The sequence below is a fragment of the Cupressus sempervirens genome, chromosome 3 (genome assembly GCF_028749045.1).
Source record: "Cupressus sempervirens isolate cs-2001-9-10 chromosome 3, ASM2874904v1, whole genome shotgun sequence".
NCBI classification, from domain to species: domain Eukaryota; kingdom Viridiplantae; phylum Streptophyta; class Pinopsida; order Cupressales; family Cupressaceae; genus Cupressus; species Cupressus sempervirens.
In genome coordinates this window covers 596,223,114-596,239,063 of record NC_143120.1, presented here as the reverse complement: position 1 = coordinate 596,239,063, position 15,950 = coordinate 596,223,114, and the positions used below count along the sequence as shown (strand labels likewise).

Sequence of the window (15,950 nt, the reverse complement as noted above, 5' to 3'; positions counted from 1 at the left end):
CAATAACTATAATAATGGGAGCCGAAGTCGAACCCAGTATGATGCAAATGGACGGCCGATCGTTCAATGCCGAGCATGTAATTTGTGGGGTCATTTTGCGCGGGATTGTACAGCGGCAAACACACCAAATTATTATGCAGATGGTGTGGACCTGGTGACCATGAAGATGCCAAGTGCCCAAAGTCTGGAGTAAACTTGATCACTGTCGGCATGGATGAAGAGGAGATTCTCGCAATTACGAGGAGGCAAGCAAAACTGCCAGTGGAGGAAAAAAGAAAATTGGAGGAAGCGCAGGTGGAAATTGGAAAGGCATCATCGGCAGGAACATCTCAGTTGGAGGACATCACCGACACCTTGGCAAGGAACTTCGTAGAACAAAACATTGTACGACAGATCTTACAAACGAAGATACCGGTCAAGATAAGTGACGTTCTCACAATGCCCTAGTTACGGATGGCCATTCTGAATCATACATCATTTCCGAAAGCAACGGAGGACGCAGGAAGGGACAGTAGTCCAACGATGGCAACAGACCCAATGCTTCTGGCGCTCACGACGGGAAGGCATCCGACGATCGTTGAGATGGGGATTTTGGGAAATGTTTTGACAGACACAATTGTTGACGGAGGGTCTGGCGTGAATGTCTTATCGGAGGATACCTGAAAGAAGTTGGGAAAGCCGACGTTGTTGCCACCTACATTCCAGTTGCTCACGGCGGACCGGCATGGGATCAAACCGTTAGGAACCTTGAGGGCGCAACCGGTAACCATTGGTACGCAACCATTTTTATTGGATTTTGTGGTCATTCCATTGAAAAGAAAAGGATATGATGCTATTCTCGGACGGACTTGGTTGGTGCAAGCAAAAGTAAAACATGATTGGAAACGAAATACCCTATCAATGGAGTGCCGAGGCAAAAGATTCATAATTGACCTGCACACACAAATGGTAGGTGAGGAGGTAGCATCGTCAAACTCAGAAGGTGAAGGCGACAGTGACGACGAAAGAAATGACGATGAAGGAAAGAGGAGAATGGAACCGGACGACGAAAGAATATTGAGACTAGATGGAAGATCGAACGACGACGACCTAGACTCGGTGAATGGCCTTTACCATTGGCAAATAGAAGACTACGACCTCTTTTCGAGTTGTAATATGCTAAGGGTTGAAGAAGGTGAGAAAAAGGAGAAAAATGAGTGTCCAGAGGAGTACAGAGAAGTAGATGACGCAAAGAAGGTTACGGCTGAAGAAGGGAAGGACATACAACACAGACCCAGAAAAAAGAAAAATTCCATCGTTCGGTACATGGTGAACGAACCGCACAAGAAGAAAAGAATGCATCGCACCATAAAATTGGTTGAAGGGTGCCAATAGCAAGGAAATAAGCTAGATGCATGACGACTGCAGGCACGGTGGGCGACAGAGGTGACCCAGAACAGACATAAGGCGTGGCATAACAAACTCAACAGGTTTCAGTCGGGGCAATCAGTATTCAAGTACGACGGTTGGAAGGAAATCAAACCGAAAAAGTTTAAGGCCAGATGGGTTGGACCATATCAGATCCAGAAGGTCAACGACAATGGATCGATAAAATTGGATACATTGGACGAGCAAGAGGTGCCTCCGGTAGTCAATGGATTTAAATTGCAAATATATGGTGCCAGGAAGACTCAGTCGCTGTCGTAGAATGCCCAGCTGATTCCCTCGTCATTGCAGAATGGCAACGCTTGGAGGCAGAATTGAGGTGCTGTTTTCCTTTTTTTGGTTTTAAATTTAAAAAAAAAAAATGGAAAAAAAAAAGGAGAGAAAAAAAAAAAAAAAAAAGAGTAGCCCGCGGGCAGTTGGTCTGTGGATTGTGTCCCACAGACAGGCTGTCCGTGGAAAAGTAACCCGCGGAAGCTTTCTTTTCCCTTGCGGGGTTGCCCAAACCTCCAACGAAACAGTCTTTTGCGGACGATCTTCCGCGCCCTTCTCTTTCCCCGCGGAATTCTTCACTGAGCCGGCGGTGTTATCAATTCGCTGCGGAGTGTTTCATATCTCCCACGGGCGACCTTCTACGGATACCTTTCTTCCGCCAAGCGTGTCCCGCGGAGAGTTGCTCGTGGGCAATCTCCCACAGAGATTGCTCTGCGCCCCTCTCCTGTCCGCGGAAGTTTTTCTTTTCTTTCCCCGCGGGCTTGTGTTACCATAAACATTTATCTACTGGTCCACGTAATAGGAGAAGTCGTCGATAGAGGGGGCCCTTTTGAATGTAATGTAATAACAGCATTGATAAATCGCAGGAAAATAAAAGCAAAAATTGGATAAAATGAATGAAGTTCACATGAATTCTTCCACACGACATTCCTTTTTGTCTCCCGTCGCGGTTATGTGATGATTTCCGGGATTGAGTTGGCAGGAATCGACAGTGGGCAGTAGACACAGTGGGAGAGCTCCGCTTTGAGACATGGACCGACTCTTGCGCTGAAGATTTCATGATTCAATATGTTACGGGGTGCCTCATTTAGCAATATGATGGTAGCGGTATGGCGACTTGAGGTGTCTTTTTGAGTGTTGCTCCATTCCTGCGCCATGGATGTATAGAACTGGCATTGTGGAATTTGCTAGGTTGCAGGGAGGAATTTCCGAGGAATGGATTGGTTGAGAGTTTTCACTGTCGGAAGAATTGCTTGGGTTTCTCATTTGTGGAGGTCGGATTCCTCCCGTGGTTATCTACTGCCTTACTTGTCCGCGGGATAGGTGTGCTTGTGACGGTATGTTCTTTTGCCTCTTCCGCGGGGTGAGATTTTTTGTATCGGACGAAGAAAGTTCATTGATTGATTCAAGGATGGAGCGATGGCAAAAAAATAAAATAAAATAAATGTCGACAAATCAAGCATGCTCAGAATGAGTAACGAAGGATACTAAAGGGAAGGGGAAGCATCAGCGATTGTCAGAAAGAGTGTAGAATTGGCAGGAAATGACAGAAATGGTGTGTTCTGTGCAGTTTTGTGTGGGTTTCAGAGTGCTAATTTGGTCTTGGCGTCAACCCCGCCCTGCCCCAGGACCTCGCGGGGGTGTTTCCCCTCGACCTCGCCAGGGGCGTTGCCCCCTGGACCCCCAGTCGTTGCGGATATCAATCGTGAAGTGTGACCAGTTGAGAAGACTTGAAGCTGTTGCAGGCATGGAGTGTCTGTGTACCAGAGGCATTGGGAGTAGGTGTTGGCCGAGAGGCTATCTTGGTGGATGCATAGAGAGCTTGGGAGGAGTGGGTCATCCAGAAGGCAGTACAACGACACTTAGCTCAGTGGACCCAGTGTTGGAAGCAGAGAAAGCAGCACGGGTGGCTATCAAGGTCAGCTTGAGGAGACAGTATTGTGTTAGCAGAGGCTACAGATGTAACGAGATGAATGTGGAAGTGATGTGACAGAAGCAGATTTTTCTTGTTGTAGTCACTCTGATAATGTATTTTGTTTGTTAATTTGTTTCAGATATTTTGTAATTGTCATCCAGAGACGACTTTTTTTTTTTGGGGGGAATGGTGTTAGCCGACTGGATTGTCGTCGGTGTTTTTGTAGCCGACGGGTAAATAGTTTGTAGCGGACATAATGTTTGTGGCCGACGGACTCCTTCGAGAAGGTTCAGCAGATATTATTTATATCCCATCTGGGATCATTGTAAATCATCTTCTATCTTCTATCTTATCTTATCAAACATAATGTAATGTTCTGGCATATGCGAATAATCTAAGGAATTTCGCTGTTCATGTTCCATTGTCTGTATGTGTTGATTTTTTTACCAGTACGGTAAATAGCTGTCGGCTACACAGTATTTATCGACGACATACATCCTGTCAGCTACACAATATTTATCGACGACATCATCCCCCCCAAAAGAAAAAAGTCGTCTCTGGACGACAATTACAAAATATCTGAGACAGATTAACAAAATGGAATACATTAACTGACTAACTACAATAAGATAGATCTGTTTCTGTCACACCACTTTCACATTTGTCCTGTGCCTGCACCAGCTGGTCTCCACGTAGCAGCTGTAGCCTCTGCTAACACAATACCGTGTCCTTAATCAAGTTGACTTTGATAGCCCCCCATGCTGCTTTCTTTGCTTCCAACTCTTGGGTACCCTGAGCCAAGTGTCACTGTACTGCAATCCTTCCTTCTAGTCCGTATGATGCATACGGCTTCCTCCTGGCTTCTATGGCGTCTAATATACGGCTCCAGTATTTCCTTACTGAATGATATCTCCTCCCCTTATCTGGGTTCGAGCCTGAGATGGCACGTGAGACATAAACAACTATCTGCTATTTTATCAGTGGCTTCTCCTATATTTCGTACTTTGGTGGTATCTGCGGCTTATAACCTTTGGCCATACGACGTGAGGCAAGTATGGCCATACAGTACTTGGTATATGGATTTCTTGTTGGTTCGCATCCTTCCCTTTTGTGGCACCGTACGCTTATTGTATGCCAGTTTGCTCTTCACCATACACCATACGGTCACTGTCTGTTCCTCCTCTATTCTTAGTCATTTTCGCCCTTCGGCTTCCGTACATGTATAGCCTTTATAACATTGCCGTGCCTCCTGTCTTCTTTGCTAGTTGTACACTGTATGGTGATTCCATCAATCTCTTATGGCCATACGGTTGGTGTTTGCTCCTCCCTATAGTTTTTTCAATTTTCCAGCATGTTGTATGGTGCTGTGGAGCCGTATGGTTTAGCTGATCACCATACGGTATAATTACCGTACGGTACTTTTTCTTTTTACTTTCTTCTTTTTTTCACCATTTTTTTGTACTTTTTTTTTCATTTTGTTTAAACTCGGAATTTTACTGCTCCTCGATACTCGTCGACGATGGAATAGGTCACGCATGATATATTTTTAACTTCCGTTTTCGAAATTTCCTACCCATCCAGTGTCCATAACTTTATTGCTTCGTTATCGCCTACTTTGCGGATCTGGTATGACCCGACCCATTTGACTTTAAACTTGCCTGGTTTGATTTCGTTCCGTCCGTCATACTTCAACACCAGCTATCCTGGTTGGAACTTGTTCAGTTTCAGGTGTTTATCATGCCATGCTGTGCGCTTGTTCTATGACCTCCGTGGCCTTTTGTGCCTGCAGTCGTCAAAGTTTATTTAAGTTACACAATCTCTCCCTTAGATTTTCCATATCACCCAGTTTGTTCTTGACACTTGGTACCCTGAATTCTGTCGGCTGCCACTTCTTGCCGTCATTAATTGTATTCTTGATTTTAGAACCTTTACCCTGTACTGCTGAAGCTTTTATTAAACCCTTCCTCTTTGTTTCCTATGCAGATCGTACGATGTGTTTTCCTTGCTGTTAGTACCTTTCTCCTATATCTGTGGTTCAACGTAACATTTTCTTTTTGCATGGTCCATTTATTGTGTATCATACGGTGGAATTTTTCCTTTTTCTGGGTTTGTATTGTATGTTCTTTCCTTCAGCTTTTGTCATAATTGCCTTTCCTTCTTTCGTTTCTCTGTATTCCCTTGGACATTCATTTCCCTCTTTTTTCTCACCTTCGTCGACTCTTAACATATTACAGCTCGAAAAGAGCTCGTAATCCTCCATCTGCCAGTGGAAAAGGCCATTCAACAAGTCTAGGTCGTCCTCATTCGACCCTCCTTCCAGTCTCAATACTCCCTCTTCATCAGGTTCCATTCTCTTCTTCCACTCGTCATCATTCTCACTTTCACCTTCTGAGTCTGACGATGTTGCCTCCTCACCTACCATTTGTGTGTGCAGGTCAATTATGAATCTTTTGCCTCCGCGTTCCATTGATAGGGTATTCTTCTTCTAGTCATGCTTAACCCTTGCTTGTACAAGCCATCCTCGGCCCAGAATGGCATCATATGCTCTCCTCTTCAGCGGGATGACGACGAAGTCGAGCAGGAACGGTTGTGTTCCAATAGTCACTGACTGTGCCATCAGGACTCCCAACGGTTTGATCCCATGTTGGTCCGTGTTAATAACTGGAATGTAGGTGGCCACAACGTCGGCTGTCCCAACCTCTTCCAGGTATCCTCCAGTAACACATTCACCCCGGACCCTTTGTCCACAATTGTATTTGTCAGAACAGTTCCCAGAATTCCCATCTTGATGACTGCTGAATGCCATCCAGATGTGAGGGTAAGCAACATTGGGTCCTCTACACTTGCTCCACTTTCCTTCTCCCTTCCTTGTTCTCCTGGTAATTTAGCATTTGGAGTGATGTTTGTGAGTGCCGATTGGAGTTGAGGCCTTGTGAGCAGCCGATCATTAATTTTGACTGGTACTTTAGTTTGTAATATTTGCCATATGATGTTTTGTTCCGCGTAGTTCCTTACTGAGGTATCAGTAGTGTCCTTCAAGTGTGCTTTCTCCGCCTGCGTTGCCTTCTCAATTTCCGCCCATGTCTCCTCTTATCTCTTTTTTTTTCCGTCGGGTCGGGGTACAGTTTTGCTTGCTTTCGTGTGATTGCCAGAACCTCCTCTTCATCCATCCTGATGGTGATCAAATTCACTCTTGATTTCGGGCACTTGGCATTTTCATGATCTCCAAGATTGTACCACCTGCATAACAACTTTGGTGTGTTTGCCCTTGTACAGTCTCGGGCAAAGTGGCCCCACAAATTGCATGCTCGGCATTGAACCATTGGGCAGCCGTTCGCATCGTACTGAATTCGGCTGCGGCTCCCATTATTATCGTTGGCATTGTTGTTGTTTTGCCCTCATCTATTATTTCTGTACACTCCTAACGTGGCATCCCCATTACTGGTGTTTCCGCTCCCTCCTGACGCGGAAGCCTCCTGGGTCAGGAGCACTTGTTGAGGTCCTCTTGTTTTCATATTGAAGGGGCATTCTTTTGTGGAATGTCCCATGATCTGACAGATCTCGCAAAACTGGTTCTTTGGACAGGATCCCTTTGTGTGACCTACTATCTTACATTTTGTGCACCATAGCTCGTTTCCTTTCATCTCTTTTTGCATGTTCTTAAATTCCTTCATCATTCGGATCATATCCTTCTGGAGAGCTCAGACCTTCTTGTTGCCCTTTTCGTCATTGCTGCTATCTTCTTCCGAAGATGTGTCGTCATTTGAATCGGATGAGCTACTCTTCTTCGTTTTTGTTTTTTGCTCACTTTCTAAGTTCATCACTCGATTGTATGCTTCCGTGTATGACGATGGCGGCACAATCTTCATTTTCTTCCATAACTTCGGGCGTAGTCCTTCAACGAACCATCTCTTTTGCAGCTCATTGGCCGGCTTACTTTCCATCTTTTCTATTAAGTCTTTTAATTTCCTGGCATATACTTGGACTATTTCATTTTTTCCCTGCTTTGTGTTATAATATCTCTGCTATGATCTTATTGTCGTCGCGCAACAATTGAAATTCAGTGATAAACTCCTTTTTAACGTTGTCCCAATTGGTTAATTTTTGGGGATCCATATCGGCAAACCAATCAATTGCTACCCCCCTTAGGGTTGCCGAAAATTGTTGGGCCCATTCATTTGTATCTGTTATGCCATTCGCCCTCCAGATTATTTCGCATGTCTTACAGTGTTTGATTGGATCGGCCGTTCCATCACCATCAAACTTTGGTAACTTCTCCTTTGGTCTTGCCATTATTACTTGATTTTGTGTATGGGCGCTGTTCGGCACTGCGACACTGATGTTTTGCACTCTCGCACTGACGCTTTGTATTTTGACACCAACACTCTGCACTCCTGCACCAACGACGCTTTGTACTTTGACACCAATGCTCTGCACTCTAATACTGACATTGTTTCCAACAACTATTTTTTTTGGTGAAGAAGAGTCTCCGTTAAGCGAAGTTGTCTATTCTGGAAGTATATCGTGGATGAAGAGTTCACTCCACACTCGTGCTCCCTCTGCACTCCGAGCCGTGCGAGTTAATTCCCTTCCGTCTGGACTCTCTTCCCTTGGCGAATATAGGTTCAAAAATTCCTCCTTTGCTTCTTTTACCAATTCCACCCACTGTCAAGTCTCCTCCAACAATTCCTCGATGCTTCGGTGTCCGTCGGCAATCTGCTGAAACTTCTGTCTGCATTCGGCCTGTTGTGCCAAAATTAAATTCCCTTGTGCTGTGCGTATTTCATCCTTTTCCTTCAGCTTATGCTTATTTTTGTTCAGCTGATTCGGCATTACTCTTCAGTCCTTTGCCTTCATTCCAAGTCCATTGGGCAACGGCTCCAAATGTTTACCGTATGGGGTAAATGAATTAGTGCATACAAACAATGAACAAAAACATGTAACAACAGTACTTCTTTTATTATTCGCATATGCCAAAGACATTACATTATGCTTATGATGATGATTACAATGATCCCAGAGGGTGTATATATACTTTCCTAAGAACCTTCCCGAAGGGCCATCGGCTACATAACAAGAACCTTCCTGAAGGGGCTGTCGGCTACACAGTATTTACCGACGACATACACCTGTCAGCTACACAATATTTACCGATGACATAAATATCAATGCTTAGAACAAATGAAGGATTTGGTGAGGTAGACATTCACAACAATCACCTAAAAAGCTCCAAAACTCCCCACTGGACCCTCTAATCCACCATACTAGCCTACGAGGGCCACTGATAGACTAATCCAAACCACTAACCATGGTGAGCTAAAAAGGGGACATTACACCAAATACCTAATTATTAAATTTAATCAACTAATTATTTGCTTCCAAACATCTTGACTTGTGTATAGAATGAGATAGATTAAGGGTCTTTGTTAAACACTTTCCTGAAAGGGGATATTTCATCAACTTCTTGAAGTCCAACAAAGAAAAAGCTTTGGATTTAGGTGTGCCTATAGGTGATATCCCGACACCTTGGAGCCTTGAGCGTGCACGGTGGAGAGGGGATAACGAATGAGGTGGAAGGTTAAGGAGGCACATATTGTAAAAATAGTTGATTTATATTTTCTTTTCTTTTGAGATTTGCTTATCTATCCAGAGTTCCAAACTTGCATTTCCTTTTACATGCTTGGAACAAAATAAAATTCTATTTTGGAACCTTGAGTATGTATGGTGGAGAGGGGATAGGGAATGAGGTGGAAGGTTAGGGAGGTGCATATTGTAAAAATGGTTGATTTATATATTCTTTTCTTTTGAGATTTGCTTATCTATCCATACTCACATTTCCTTTTACGTGCTTGGTACAAAATAAAATTCTATTTAATCCTATCATGAGGGAATAGTAAATTTCACCTAGTGTAAAATCGAAATGATATAGTGAAAAAGCAATGCCAACTTACCTCATTAGAAACCATTTCAAACACAAACTCTCGCAGAATCTCATTGAAAACAATAGGTTTTTTCCTGCCATAATTACTGTACACTTATGTACAGGGGAAACATATATAGCTCAAGATTAAGTATATGTGAGTCGATATTTCATAATCCCAAATAACCACTTTGGAAACCTTTTAAGTTTTCATTTTTCTTGTTTAAGGAACTCTTAGGTCCTCATCTATCAAAATGAAAAGAATCCCTTAGGTCCTTTTTTGTTATGTATTGTAATACACTAAATGTCTTTATTATTTCATGTATTTTATTTGAGGATTTCATTGTACCAATTGTTGTCAATAGTCCACTGATGAAATGATAAGTTTGGGAAAAAAAATCATTATTGTGTATATTTTGTCTTATGACCAGTATGATTTAAGGCAATCTGAAAAATAAATAAACTAGTCAATGCAGATTCTACAAGAAGTACCTTATCAAAGTTTCAAAATTGTATTATACATTTGTATCAGCAGTATAAAGAACTTATTTCTACTCTACAACATTGTATTGTCATTCATCAACAATTAAAATGACACTTGCAAAATTATTTCACCAGTTTGGACATTTTATTCTGAGAAGTATACAATCTGCGTAAGTCAGTTATTAATTATAATTGTCTATATACCGTTCTAAGATAATCTATTTGTTTTGAATCTAGGATACACTGTAAGTGGTATCCTCAAAATTGTACAACCTTGTGCCAAGAAATTTGTAATGTCATACTCAAAGAAGCAACCTCTAGCCCTATCCCCATTACCATACGAGGATGAATCACTAAAAGAGGATGGAAGGAGTGAAGAGACTCTAACAAAACCATTTCAACAAGAGGATGGAACTCTTCTAGCACATGATGATGAATATGATGGTGTAATTGTTGATCCAAACAAATTACCTTATGACGTTCATGATTTCATTTCTTCACTAAAGGTGTCACTGTCTAAATGGAGGAAACAGGTGAATCTTGTTTCTTAAACAATTTGCCTTGCTCTTTTATGTTGCTTTGGTAGAAATAAGCTTTTTTTAATTTAAAAATTCATTATTTTGTTGAAAATTTTCTTTATTGAGGTAAATAAACCTGGTGCATGTCTAATCTTTACCTTACAGATTCTTTCCAAAAGTTTTTTAATTGTTCTATAATATGCGTTCACAAATATCTTTGCTATTTTTATCTTATGTTATTTTAATGCTTAGCCATCTCATTTTTTCCTCATAGAATTTTCAAATTTTAAATTCATTGATGGTAATAGAGAATTAGTGTCACAATATAGGTGCACTTATGGGCCACATTTAAAATCTGTAGATAGTATTGAAGAAGTGAAGCTTGTTTCCTAAATAAGGGACTCTCTTAATTTACCTTATTAACATGGCTTTTTTGGTTGAAGGTTTCCTTGCCATTTCCAAAAATAAAAAAAAATACAAAAATGTTTCTGATTTGGGGGGACAGCCGGTCGCCTTTGGGATGGCTGAGGACGTAACTGCCTGTTTCCCTTAATTTTCAACTTTTAAAAAAAAATCACCCATACTTAAAAAAAAAGTTCGTATCCTATTTGCATAAAGCTTGCAACTTAATATGGATTACTTGTGTTGGTGGGTTGTGGGTAACATTGGAAAATTGTACCACGAAGTCTGACATTTTTCCCATCTTTCACTAGCTTTTGAGAGATAATTTCTTCAATCTACCACGGGCAGTGCCTACTTTCCCTTGTGTTTATCTCTAAGAGGTGCTTTCTTGTATTAGTCATTAAAATCATTATTCAATCCAGGCCTCATATTACTTTGATTGGCATAGAGGTGGAAAAATATTAATCCTTGTACAATTTTTAGTAAAAGGGTTCCCTATTACTAATTCATTTTGATTTCTCCTGAAGCTGTAAATTTAATCGCTGATAGTGGCAATGACATAGATTTTGACGAAGATTAGGGGCAGTAGTGTAATGCACCACCAAGGAACCCTTGGAACGAAAGGGTCAAACATGCACTAATAACTTTTTTTCTGGTCAACAACTATAACATCAATGACATAAGTGCATAATTGTAAGGACATTGTATAAGAACTAAAGAGACACACAATGATTACCAAGTGATCAACACTAGTGGAAGTCTTACAAGTACTTCGTAGGGTTCCTAGATTACTAGAATCACTCAACTAGAATGGCACAAACATGCTCCATGTTCACATCGTGAAAGCCCAAACAACATGCCACAAGCCTTAAGGAACCAAGCGAGTCCACAATGCAGGACTAATCAGGAAGAAACAAAATTGATTGTCAAACACCAAAACACTAGGTTCATTATAAGCCCAAATGAAAAGTGAGTTAAACCATATCAAACCAAAACAAAAAAAGGAAGTGAGTACATGAAAATACTCCCAATAAAGAAAGGAAACCAAATTTAAGATCCGAACTTGCACATAGCCACACGGAGTACAAATTGTAACAAATGAGCAAAACCACAACTGCATATGTACATTTTTCTAGAACAAATGCACAACATGAGTTAATGAATACATGAGAAATGCATACATGCACAAGGGCAACAAATGAATATGTAGTTTTTCCCTAGAAGGTCAAAATTATATAATTCAAGTGCCGACACCAACATTCAACCTAATAAATGCTAGCTCCAGATTGAGGAGTACCAAATACAATAAATCAAGGTCAATTACACTTGATTGCATAGCTATACAATAAAGAAACGAAGTACAAAAATTGAAAGCATTACATGAGCATATAAAGCAGTAAAAGAGAGAGCAATCGAAGCAATGATCAACATTACAATGAGTATCTCAATCGAATCCATCACCTATACATCGATCCCCAATAGTGGCTAGTCACACCACTCAACCATGTGGAACTCTCAGCCCCACCCCATCGTGTTCACGGAGGTAGTCACACAATTTGAACAAGGAATCAAGCATACAAGGGAATGCAAGCATATATTGAAACCAATTAATGTAATCAATGTTAATAATTATAAATGCATGGAAAACTCTCAACATGCAGGCAAACATCCATAGTGCAACATCCAAACAATGCAAGCACAATACCAGGATTGTACTCATAGCTATTGGACCTAGATGTAAGAGTATTAAGCATAGAGAGTATCCATACTTGCATGGGTCACATCTAACATTTGAGGACTCAAGTGCCCTCTACTACCTATAGGGGTCTCTCATGACATCCAGGGATTCAATGGTTTCCGCTACCTGTACGTGTCAATCAATGACATCCGGGCTTTTCAATCTATACTTGTTTAATATTTATACTCAATTAATTTTATTAGTTATCACTTTTTAAGAACTAGACATGTCCGATATGGCCACTTGTGGGTTGGAGCACATGCGAGAAGCTACACCCGATTTCTACTCAAAGCACCCAATCCTATGGATCAATATTGCAAATGAGAAAAAGATGATAATTTTTACATTTGGTCTACCTTGAGCACATGAATAACATACTTCATCCATGTGGTCTACAACAGGGACATGAATAAACCACAACTCGTCTTCTTAGTCTACATCGAGGACATGATGAACACTAACTTGTTTACTTGGTCTTCAACAAGGAAAAAGATAACAAGAACCGTTCACTCAGTCTACACCACATTCATGGTTGATAGAAACATATACAAACAATCAGCGCAAGAATAGGAGGATCACCAACTCCAAAATGCTCAAGGCATAAACTGAATAAACACTCACACAAGTGCACATATCAAGATTACTCAATTGGCCACTTCTCCAAGAGCACAAATTTCAATGGAATTTGTCAAACGTCTCATGAACACACAAGGAAAAATGCCCATGAAGGCAACGTACCAGAGAAGCATAAAATAAGAGAAAGGGGCTTAAGCCATAAAACTTGAGGAGATGAAGTAAAGTGAGCTCGAATGTCTCGAACCAAGAGCATTGGGTCACTTCGATCTTGTCATTGGCATAGCTTAACCATGTGGTCTCAACTAAATATAAAGTGAATCAAAAGCAATACAAAAGTAACAACTACCAACACAAACCAAGAGAAACAAGGGTAATGCGATAGTGCACAAGTATACTTGATCGACTTATGTGCCAAGAGTAGGGATCCCTAGATGATTTGAGATATGCCTCGCACTCCACACGCAATCAAAAATCTCCAAATGCCTATGTTAAACACAAAGGGCATACAATTGTGGTAATTACTAGTTAGGCACAACAACCAGAAAATGATTTGGAAACCCAAGTTTCGGATTATGGTAATATGTGATTAGAACGTCCAAAATTAATTTTGACTACATAATCCAACCACAATAAGGGCATACAACCAAGGCCCATCTACAGAACATGCCAACAATCCCAAATGGCAGTTCATGCAAAACAAGGGACATGAAAATGGCCAAAAATAAAACTTAATATCAAGAGAAAACACCTGTGATATCCCTACTAAATTTTTTTATACTAAGATGTTGAAAGCTCACAAGATTGAGTTATAGACCACTCCCGATGATTTAGCAATCAAATATACTAAGTATTTACAATTCACAAATACATAATACATAGATAATTCTTTGGGAAAATGCGCACACACACACACACACACACACACACACACACACACACACACATATATATATATAATTCATCTCATTTAAAGATATTTTTGTAGAAGCAAACACAATTACTCATTGGTTTATATCCAACACAAACTCTCTACTTCACCTAATCAAATTTGCACCTGCGTATGAAAGAGTAGAACTTGATATTACAATTTGATGTCTCTACCAGCCGCTTACACCCGCGAATGCAAACTTTTCTTTTCTCTTGCAGAGTGATGTTATTAAAGACCACAAACCTGTCCTTTGCTGTAGATTCCTAACCCAATTGCATGTAGAAAACATTTATTCAGTGCTTTGTGGCCTGAACATAGACGTCGCTACTTCTCATGGTTGAGAATGTCCGATAACTAAACTAGCTTGCTGAGAGTTGTCAACCAAGCCAATTCCAAGATCTTCAACACATGAGCCTCACTGTGGTAGATTGCAGAATAGTAAGACACCCATCAAGATTCAATTCCTCTCTTTCGTGTGTTAGTTGTGGTGACAGACAACTCACCAAAGCTTCAACACTTTTGTCAATGTCTTTGCATCTCTGCATTCACAATTAGAATATTCATCGCGGTTTGTAGAATAACATGGAACAAGTGGCTACATTTGCATCCAAGTCACTTAGTGAAGGGTTTGCATCCTTCTCAAAGAAAAAGTTCAGAAATGATACCTTGCAAAATGTTTGTTTTCCTAGATGTCGTCCATCCTCTAAATCTAGCTCCCCTTTAATTCATAGCATGTTTGTTACTATGGAATGAAAGAAAGCATTAAGGCTAGGAAATGAGATGTTACTCAACCAACAATCGCACAGGGAAGAATCTCAACAAAAAGGTGATAGCTTGAAGGGATGTCAGCAACTGGCAGGTCGAGTTGGCCAAACAAGATGCCAAGGTGGTGTTGAACATAGTTATTAGAATAATAGCACATAAGCATAGGTAAAGTAAACCACTGATCATCCCTTTTATAAAGCCACCTAGCCTACTGGGATGAAATGTAGGCTAATTGGGAGTTAATTATTCAGTTTGTGGGAAGGGACATGGTCACATGACAGTCCTTCCTTCCCAGGATTGCTTGTCCCCAAGCAATTGAAGTGCATAGTGCTGGAGAATCTACTCATTTTCCTAAGTCGTGTCTTCAATTGGTAAACTGGCCCATCTAACCATATACTCTAAGATAGTTTTGTTCCTTGATTGCTTTTCCCTTGTGTCTAATATTTCAGTTGGAACCAATTCCAGCTCCCCTTCATCAAGAGGGGGTAACTCCAGGGAGCTCACAAAGTGCTGGTCAATGGCTTTTTTAAGACGAGATGTGGAAAAAATTATGAATCTTGCTGTCGCTTGACAACTCCAGCTCATAGGTAACCTCACCAATTCTTTTTTGTATTACCTAGGCCCATAAAACCTTGGTTTAAGCTTCTTAGATCCGTTCTTCCTTAGTGAACTTAGTTTATAGGGCTGAAGACGCAAGAACACCATATTGCCAATCTCAAAAGACCTCTTTGTTTGGTGAATATCTGCGTATATCTTCTACTGGTTTGTCCACGCTGCATATTCTCTTTGAGGGATGTGAGGATTTCTTGCTGCTCCTGCAACCAATCCTTGGCCAACAATGTCCTGCTATCAACTGAGGCTAAATTTATAAAAGAAAATGGATCATGACCATACAATGCTCGGAAGGGTGATGTGTTGATAGACATGTGATAGGTTGAGTTATAGCAATACTTGCCTTGATATATCCACTTAACCCAGGCTCATTGCTGTCCTCCAATGTAGTAACGAAGATATCCTTCCACCCACTTGTTAACTATCTTTGTTTGCTTGTCAGTGTAGGGCTAGTAACTAGTACTGGGTGTGAGCTGTCTCCCAGCCAATCCGAATAACTCTTGCCAAAAGTTGCTAAGAAACTTGTCCTTGTCATTGATTATGATTCTAGAAAGGCCATGCAACCTAAAAATCTTTCTAAAGAACAATGCTGCCACTTGTGAGGCTGTCCAATCTATTACTACGACAAAGAAGTGAGCATACTTTGTTAATCTATCCACCACCACGAAAATGCTATC

The 15,950-nt window shown here is 40.9% G+C and overlaps 1 protein-coding gene across 1 annotated transcript in view; it reads left to right on the top strand.

Annotated features, from left to right (window-relative positions):
• The window catches only part of LOC149568079 (nudix hydrolase 10-like), a 137,384-nt gene that overhangs the window by 48,781 nt on the left and 72,653 nt on the right, over window positions 1-15,950 (top strand). Inside the window, exon 3 of the mRNA XM_089821087.1 lies at window positions 9,972-10,267. Coding sequence (XP_089677213.1) covers window positions 9,972-10,267 — 296 coding nt within the window. The remainder of the gene's footprint in view (window positions 1-9,971; window positions 10,268-15,950) is intronic.